The 9,287-nt window shown below is 33.6% G+C and overlaps 1 protein-coding gene across 1 annotated transcript; it reads left to right on the top strand.

The window, feature by feature from the left end:
- The first annotated feature begins 998 nt into the window (after nt 1-998).
- On the top strand, nt 999-8,276 carry LOC148300267 (protein TIPIN homolog). Its single transcript, XM_088275036.1, has 5 exons — nt 999-1,367; nt 1,446-1,598; nt 4,585-4,721; nt 5,371-5,612; nt 6,199-8,276. Exons 1-5 carry the CDS (start codon nt 1,232-1,234, stop codon nt 6,482-6,484), a joined length of 954 nt encoding a protein of 317 aa, XP_088131162.1. The 5' UTR covers nt 999-1,231; the 3' UTR covers nt 6,485-8,276.
- Nucleotides 8,277-9,287: the final 1,011 nt, after the last annotated feature.

The raw sequence follows: 9,287 nt of genomic DNA on the forward strand, positions 1-9,287 counted from the left end.
GAAAAAGCGTATTTTTTTCCGTAAGAAACAAAAAAACCTTACTTTCTAAGTCTCAAAAAAAAAAGAAAATTAAATTTTTACCCTAAACTGTATGTTTACTTGCCAATTAATAAATTAGATATTCATATTTAGTAAAAACAAAACGCCAATATTTGAAAAAAAAATTGAGGCAAAAAAAACACTCTTGGCAAACCAGTTTTAAACAAAAAAATGGTTTCTATGAGGCTTTGTGTTTAAAATTTTCATTTAAAAAAATAAAATCATAATAATTCAAAATTACGTGTTTAATATTGATGTGAGATGTTCAAACACCTATTTTGGACAAAAATGCGTTTTTTAACAACTGTTGGTAAATTGAATTAGTTACTAAAATGTGTACGGAATAACATATCGCTCACTCCTTTCAAGAACGTCATTAATCAAAAATGAAAATTTTTCAGAAGAACTTTTTTAAAGTTTAAAAATATAAAACAATGTTTTAAAAATAAATATTTAGCCACTTACTGAACTTTTTAGTGTGCAACAGATCTTTTTAGGTAAAACCTTAAGGTTTTTTATTTTTTCTGTTTTGGAAAGTATTTAGTACATTTGAAAAAATAAAAACAATACCTTTATCTCAAAATGCAAAAACAACACTTTTTGCCCTGTAGCGGGTAAGCATATGCTTAAAATATGCTTCTTTTGCTGGGATATGCTTCTTTTTCTGGGATATAGTACATTTTCTGGGCAGTAAGAAAACATTCGCAACTGAAAATTGACGATTTTTTATTTATGACGTTCTTGAAAGGAGTGAGCGGTATGTGATAATTTTTTATTTTTGGTTATTGAAAAGATTGCCTTTAATAATATTTTGTGTTTATATTTCTGTAAAATAGGAATGAAATATTTTTTTTATGGATAATAAACACGTAGGTACTGTAACTTTTTTTTGTTTTCATAGACAAGAAACAAAAAAGGAAACAATTTTTTATGTATACATAATAATCCCGCGCAATTTTGAAGATAGTCTATGAAAGTCATACGATCTGTGCAAAAATGGAAAATTTGGTCCCGCGCAGTCTCGCGTCCAGTTATATAAAATAGTTAGTCTGTGCGTCCAGTATATAATCTTTGCTCGCGTCCTATCGTCAGCCGGCATAGTTTTTTTTTTAATTTTGAAAGTAGTCTGAGTTTTTTCTAAAAATCGCCTCGTCTCGTTGCGTTGCTGTCATGTTTTCTTGAGATTAGAGTTATGTCTCATTTAGCAGATATTTATGCAGTGGACGATGATGATGGGAACGATTTAGAGAGAGTGATTGAAAATGATGGCGCCGAAAATGAACCAGAAAATTCGGATGATGAAAACGATAGAGATGATCGGAGCGAAGGTAAATAATATCGCCTTTGTCATAACAACCAGATAATGTGTTATGTTTTTGTTAATATTTTGTATTATTTTTAACTAGCCGAAGAAGAAAAACCGCGAAGGGTTGCTCCGCCAGGCGAAAAGAAAGCAAGAGTCGTCAGGAATCCACGTGCTGTTTTGAATCCAAAAAGATTGACCGGACCTCGAGGCATCAAAACCATTGAGAGTTTCTTTCAGGACTTTAAGTTTTTAGGTGAGTAATGGATATGAAATAACTATAGGGGAAAATGAGTCCCAATTTCTTTCGATTTGTCCTCCAATTTTGCGATTCATGGGACGCCATTGTTAACATTTTGGTAATACTGATCAGATTTTTAAATACGCACAAATTCTCTATGATGTTTTAAAATATTCGAGATTCAAATATTTTCTAAAGCATTTGTTAGTGTTTTATCCCTGTTAGATAAAAAAAAATACTAATTTAGTCTCAAAATTTTACTTATGGTTATAACTTTTTAAAATCTTTCTGTATGATTTCGTATCGTTTTGAAGGTTGAAGAGCTTAAGGACCCAACTCTAAAATTTAGAATTAGCTTCACAAACGGCGTTTGAAAATGATGCGGAATGCATTACAACATGTCTTAACCTTTTCATAGCCGCAAATAAATTACGCGGCAGTGCTCAACAGGCCAAGTATTTTTTTGAAAAAAAAAAGTTGTCTAAAGATTTTTTTTTTGTTGTTTTTATTGAATTATAATTTACTTACCAAATATTATATCCCGCATCGATTGTTAGAGTTTTATTCTTGAAGTTAAACCAGTTTCAAATTTTCAGGGTTGTCACACTAAGTCGCACACGCAAGTTTTTATTAAATTTAATATTAACACACAACTATTATTTATCAATGGAATATTTTAAAATAATAAGAAAAACACAAAAAAATTGAGCAAAATAAAAACCCCTGGCGTTCAAAACAATCGATTAAAATAATCAATATTTCAAGTGGTTTGAGTGGTAGCCCTAATGACATCTGTCAACTGTCAGCTGAAAGTGATGCCGATAAATCACTTAAAAGTATTTAAAAACTTTATAAAATATTTTGTGACAACTTCAACTGATGGCAATGTATGTTCCGTTTTTGACAGATTGTCAATATGAGTTAAAACTGCGGAGTAATACGTCATCAAAAGTACTGACGAGATATCTCGTCTCTGGCCATACGGACACTCCGCCATTTGCCGAGATATCTCGTCTCTGGCAACCATCGGGTTAATAGATTTTTAGAAATAGTGGTATTTAGTAAGTAAAACTTAATTTAACACGTTAAATGCCATTACTAACATTTATCAATTTTGAATTACACAAAAACTTTTCGGTTATTTACGTATTTTAACACATTGTCGGCGGGACACGGCATTTGCCGTTTTTGCGGACTGTCGGTCAACTGCGGGACACGGCAAACGCCGTTTTTGTCGACTGTCGGTTATCGGCGGGAAACAGCAATATACGGGTTTGTTATCAGCGTGAAATAAAACGCGTTGAAGGGTAATCTGCTACCTGGGTGCTAGGTGACAGTCTGTTGACGTTATTTGAGATGCCTTGTCCGGATTGGGTAGTGTGTCGCTTGTAAAGGCATCGCCAGAAATCTAGAGTTTTTATGCGATTTTAAGCTCCAGTTTAGTTTGAGTCATTTCACGTATTGGACTATTTTTATACCACTCGCATTGTTTTGTTTACTGTTTGGTATTTTATTATTTTAATTTATTAGCATTGTATAGGGAATGATACCTCGGAGGGGAAGACTATTTTTTAGAGTTTACAATGCTTCTTAAATTGTGAAATACGGAATACTTAATTAAAAATTATGATTATAATTTATTTTTGATGATCAAATGTCATATATGATTTCTTTGAAAATTTCAATCGAAAATATTATTTGGTTTAGAAATTGTGTCAATTTTAAGAAAGCGATATATTTTTGCGCTAATCGCGAAAAACGTCCGCTATAGGCTAGAGTCTATTGTTCGAAGCGCCCGACTACAATGTGTTAATAATATACTGTATGTATTTAGTTTATTGAATTTTTTGATTTGATGATGGTTCTAATTTAGTTAGTTAGTTATGATGATTCCCATAGTTAAAGCATTTTTAATATAGCTCTTGATTGAGCTCACTGGTCCTGGCACTGAGGTCAGCGCCCCTTGGCGCTGCGGTCCAACACAGGCGAGCTCACCGGTGCCCCCCGTGGCGTTTAATGTGTTAATAGATTTTACCATGAAGTGACTGCCGAATCAATTGATGAAAGTAATAACTTTTGATTGATTTTAGGTCTTGATTGATTTGGCCGTACTCGATCTGTTCTTGCATTCACATTTAGTCTCAACTAATTACATATTATTTTGAGAAATAAAAAGACTTTGTTTTTTGATCCGCTACATTTTTATTAACAACCAACTAGTTTCGGCAACAACCTTTCCTCCATGTGAAGAGGGCAACAGGTTGTTGCCGAAAATAGTTTGTTGTTAGTAAAAATGTGAGTGGATCAAAAAACAAAGTATTTTTATTTCTCAAAATAATATATCAATACTGAAATTTTGAATTATTTTTTTTAGATTTTTTTCATTACAAAATACATATTTAAATCATACAAAATAGTTGGTAAATATACCTAATATACAATACATTTCAAATATAACGTTTCTACCTCTCTAATAAAGTAGATATTTGTGTTTAGAGAGGGAGTTTGTTTTACAATTTATTTTTTATTTTTTAAACAAAGTAAATTTAAAATAAAGAAAATAAAAAAATATATATATTCTTTGGTATGGAGTCTAGGTAGGGGTGAGACTTATATGTTTTTTATTTAATTTTAAAAATTTAATAATTTTCTATAGATTTTAAGTTTTCCGGAAGTTTATTTTAAAAAAATTACCTACTTAGGTATAATGGTTTAATCCTGCTGTTGTTCTACATCTGTGTAATATTAAATTATTAGAAAATCTAGGGCTACGTGAAATTTGTACTTCTGTTGTTTTTTCTTTAAAAGTTTGTAAGATAGAGGCTTCATCAAAAATTTCTTCAATTGTTGGTACATTTAGTTCTTTGAATACTAGTTTTGAAGGGTAAGTTCTGGGCTTTTTAAGAATTATTTTTTCAATTTTTTTTTGAAAATATGATCCACAAAGTTAATGCTTTCAATATTCAAAACATTAACTGATTACAATTATTATCCACACTAGGTAAGGGTAAAGAGAGGGAGGATTTGGATATGGTGATGAAGAAGTTGGAGCACTGGGCTCATCGTCTCTATCCCAAATTCCAATTCGACGACTGCCTCGACAAGATAGCCTCTCTGGGCGTAAAGAAGGAAGTCGGTGTAAGTGAAATCAAACTTATTGTTCATTTTTCCAGACTTCATTCTTGCTTAACTGGGGAATAAAAAATTATATTAACGGGTCACATCCGGATGGGTGTTTTTTATGCCTGCGGACCACTGGCGGCGGAATTTGATTATTATGTACATATATCTTTTTTATTTTTTAAGTTTTTAATTATATTTTTTAGTTTTTAATTTTATTTTTGTTTTCTTTTTTATTTTTTGTTTTTTTTTGTTGTTATTTTTGTATTTTATATTATTATATTATTAAGTATTTTGTATTTTATATTTTATATTAACACTTTTATTCTAGTTCTACTTCTTATAATATCTTTTGTATTCTTGCCAGTGCCCTTTACTATGACCTAAATTATATTGTATACCTACACACAGGCCATCCATGCCTTTGTGGGATCTTTTTATGTATTTGTATTTTATATTTATTTTCTGTATTTATATTATGTTGTTATTATGCAAAAAAAATTAAAATAAAGAAAAGAAAAAAAAGGTAATCAATGTTATATAAAAAAGCCCCGTAAATACCCAGACATTTATATTCTTCTTCATCTACGTTGAGATATCAAGAAGGTATTATCTACAAGTATGTAAATAATTAGAGAATAGTGTGTGATTGTACATATGATTCCAGGTGCACATCAGAAAGATTCGCATGAACATGCTGTTTGAGGACATCCCGATCGTCCAGGAAGACAGCGACGAAGAAGCGGAGTCGGCTCCTCGCGCACCGGTGCTGGATGAGTTTGACATACTCCTGGATCAGCAGATTGCCCTAGCCCGATCAACTCCTGCCAGCAACAGAACCGTGATTCAGTACGATGACTCGCCCGTCCACAAAACTGATAGCTTTTTCTCTGCCAACAAAATCCCGGGGTGAGCCTTGCTGTTTGCTATGTTTGAACATAGTACTAGAAATAAGGATAAAATAAGCGGTTTTTAAAAGAAAAAAGAGTCTCAAAATTGTTTAATGTATAAGGGTTTAAAAATGTATGATGAGATGCCTGAATGTATGAAGCATGAAAAGGGTATGAAAGAATTTAAAAATAAATGCTTTGTTTACTGTAAGGGAAGATGTAAATATATTTATTATGTAAATTAAGTTTAAAAAATAGTTTGTATTAAATTTAAATATAAGCTAACTAGAGAATAAAAAAATGTTCATATACTACTCGACCAATTTGACAAAATAGATTTATGAATATCTCAGTAGCAAAGCGCAAATTTCCAGATTTCCATCTCAGCCAATTTGATGACCTAATTTTTAATTTCATTAATTGATTCGGCAGGTACTTTGTCGTAAAATCTATCCACTTTTATTTAATGTTTTACTTCGTAAATACCACTATTTCTTCAAATCTACTGTGACACGTGTTTCGATGCATTCCGCATCATTTTCAAACACCGTTTGTGTTTTTCTTTTACAAAAATATAGTTAGCTGACTTCAACTTTATTTTACAGGAATAATGGTGGCATGGGAATGTCAACTCCTGGGAGAGAAATTCCAGCTCCCAAACCTACCGCAGCTCAGATCAGCGAGGAGCAGAAGGCGAGGATGATGAAGAATAGACTGATAGCGGAGGAGAGAAGGTTGGCAAGAATGAAACAGAGTGTGCAGAGAGAAGATGGACCAAAGTCTTCGGTACCTGAGTCTCAACATGGTGCTGATACAAGCAGCCAGGATGTCCAAATATCTCCAATGGCGCAAGTAACATCCCATCAAGACCACATGGAGGTAGATTCATAATCAAGTAAGCTGGTGGAATCGGCACATTGCCGGACTAAAAGTTTGTGATACAGCTTCTTCTTCTTCTTCTTTCCATCTTCGCTTCCTAGGTGGAGCAAATGGCCAACACGAGATGTCTCCAAGTCACTCTTGTCATGCGCCATCTCCTTGGCTTCCTCCCAGGTCAGTCCGGCGTCTCGAAGTTCCGCTGAGTATAGTCGGTGAATGGTCGTCAGCGACCTTCCGGGGCGCCGGAATCCTCGGGGTTGGAAGAAGAGACATACAGCAGGGCCTCTATAATCCAAATTCTGAAAATTACCCTCTGTTTGGACTAGTGGAGCGTTCGGATTACAGTACAGAGAAACTATGGTATTTTTATCAAATAAAACAAATATGTATTGTGAAATTTTAAATATTAATTCAACTTTTTTAAAGATATCAAATATCTTAGTTGGTCGAGATTTATTTAATGACAAGTAAAAAGCTTTGTCTCGCAATTTTCATAAGACCGTCTTCTTATAAACTCATGCCTCTAGCGAGATAGCGAGTGTTTTTGCCTAGAATTTTCACTCATGAATTACATGAAGTTACAGTAACTTTAAACATAAAGAGAAAATCCACTCACGAGTAGGCACAGGCTATATGTTGCATTAGCCATAGCTAGATTTAAGAGTCACTTGGACGTTAGGTAATTCATAAAGAGCATCTTCTCTGGCACAGGAATATTCACTTGGTCACCCCATTCTAGGCATGCATTTAAGGCAGACGTCATGCTTTAATGGGGAATACTTGCCATTGCAACTGGCGCAATGGTGGTACGCATTTCCGTGTTTAAGAAGCGCAGGAGGGATGAGTGGGCATTCGGATTTCAGAGGTGTTCGGATTATAGAGGTCCCGCTGTACATATATTGATGACTGAAAACATAAGTTTTTTTTATTTAACAAGGCGAATTAAAACAAGCCATTGGTGTCTTGGATTTTGATACGAATATCATTGCTGATTACCAATGGTGGACAATTAAAGTAAAAAAAAGATTATAACTTTTCCGGGAGTATGAACGTAAATGAATGTTGGTGCGAATTTTCCTCAGGAGTATCGACGTTGATGAACGTCGAAGACCGTCTCTCAGTCGGTATGATGTAACTTGCATAGCAATGACATCTGCGGATATTTGTATGTAATTTTGTCTAATTTAAAAATATTCAAGAGGTGTTTTACTTTTTTATTTTATTTTTTTTCATAATTTCTATCTTCATAATACATAGATATTGTGAATTTAAAAAAAATCATGTTTTCATTTGAAAAAAAAATCATTTGAATTTGAAAAAAAAAATTCAGAACCCACTCCCCAGAGAGAGTTGGTCGTCAGTTATTGTACTCCCGGAAAGGTTAAATAACGATTTGTCAAAAAGAAGTCGTTACTTATTTGGTTTTTGGATTAAATTACTTAGCCTTTCATATATGGAACAAAAAAAAAAAACAATCTGCGTGTTCCAAAGGGGAGTGCTGGCAATACCCCCAAGTAAAATTCTATAGATACAGTTTTTTTTTACAAATTCGACTTATGTCAAAATGTTTTTAAAAAAATAATTGTTTTTCTATTTTTTTCCATTATAATTTGAATTTTCTGTAATTGAATATGTCAATTTGGTTAAAATATGAGTTATACTCATTAGCTATTGGAATAGTAGGTGAATCATTCTGTGCATAGTTAATGTATGTGACGTTACCCACTTTATCAAGCTGATATACCTTGGGAATGTTAGAGAGAATGAAGAGGGGTAGGGAGATGAAAGAAAATTCTTACAAAAATATACTTAAATCAATTTAATAAAAAAAATGCATTAACGACTTTAACTTAAAACTAATCTAATTTGCTATCTTAATTTATCTTAAATTAAAATTATCCTAACATAAATTAAACTTATTCTAACCTTTGGGAAAGCGCCGTGGGATGAGGGGTGGCGGGCTTTGTGACAGGCTGCCGTGCGATGATTCCTGTTTCTCCGCTGTCTTCTTTCTCCTTCGCCGTTAGATCTCCCGCTCTTCTTACTTGAAGGCTGAAAACCTCGTGTAGGTATGCTTCCTCTTCCGTTTGCCGTTTTTATCTCTCGCTCCTCTCCTTACTTGAAGGCTAAAAACCTGGTGTAGGTATGCTTCCTCTTCCTCGCTTTTACGGCTGAACTGGTTACCACATGACTCTCACTGCACAATATAATCGCGAGGCCCGACGCGATTTTAATTCCTCCTGAATCCCGATCTGAGTGTCAGTGACTGAGTCAAAAACGAAAATCCTCCTCCTGTATCCAAGATATGGGGTTTTATTGTGTTTTTCTCCTGCAGAACACACCCTCATACCCATCTTCCATTGGCTTACATAAAATTGGACCTTCCTTCAACCCTAGGCCCCGCCTATCCGCCATTTGGAAACTTTCTGATTTACACTACATCATAAAATAAATAGATTTTTAGTGAAGAATAATTTTAATGACTTTTTTAAAAGGTGCTAATAAAACATTCCCGTTTACATACACTGTGTTTTTGTCGGTTAATATATCTAATGCCGGCGACGTTTTTTATGATCGAAAGCTTTTAAAGAGACCACCGGGAAAGGGAAACCTTTTAGTTTTATTGACCTAATTGAATGGAAAGGTTTTCGCATATTTGAGCGCAGTAAAAATAATTGACCTAAATTGTTATTGTCGATTGATTGTTTTGCTAGCTCTGTTGGTGGTCTGAGATAAACATGGATGTATCACGTCATATGTTTAGAAATCACATTACATTGTGTTAACAGTTTGGACAGTAGAACTTTTTTAACTC

This window comes from Brachycentrus maculatus, unplaced genomic scaffold, assembly GCF_059751285.1.
Source record: "Brachycentrus maculatus isolate JH-2025_06_01 unplaced genomic scaffold, ASM5975128v1 h1tg000760l, whole genome shotgun sequence".
NCBI lineage: Eukaryota > Metazoa > Arthropoda > Insecta > Trichoptera > Brachycentridae > Brachycentrus > Brachycentrus maculatus.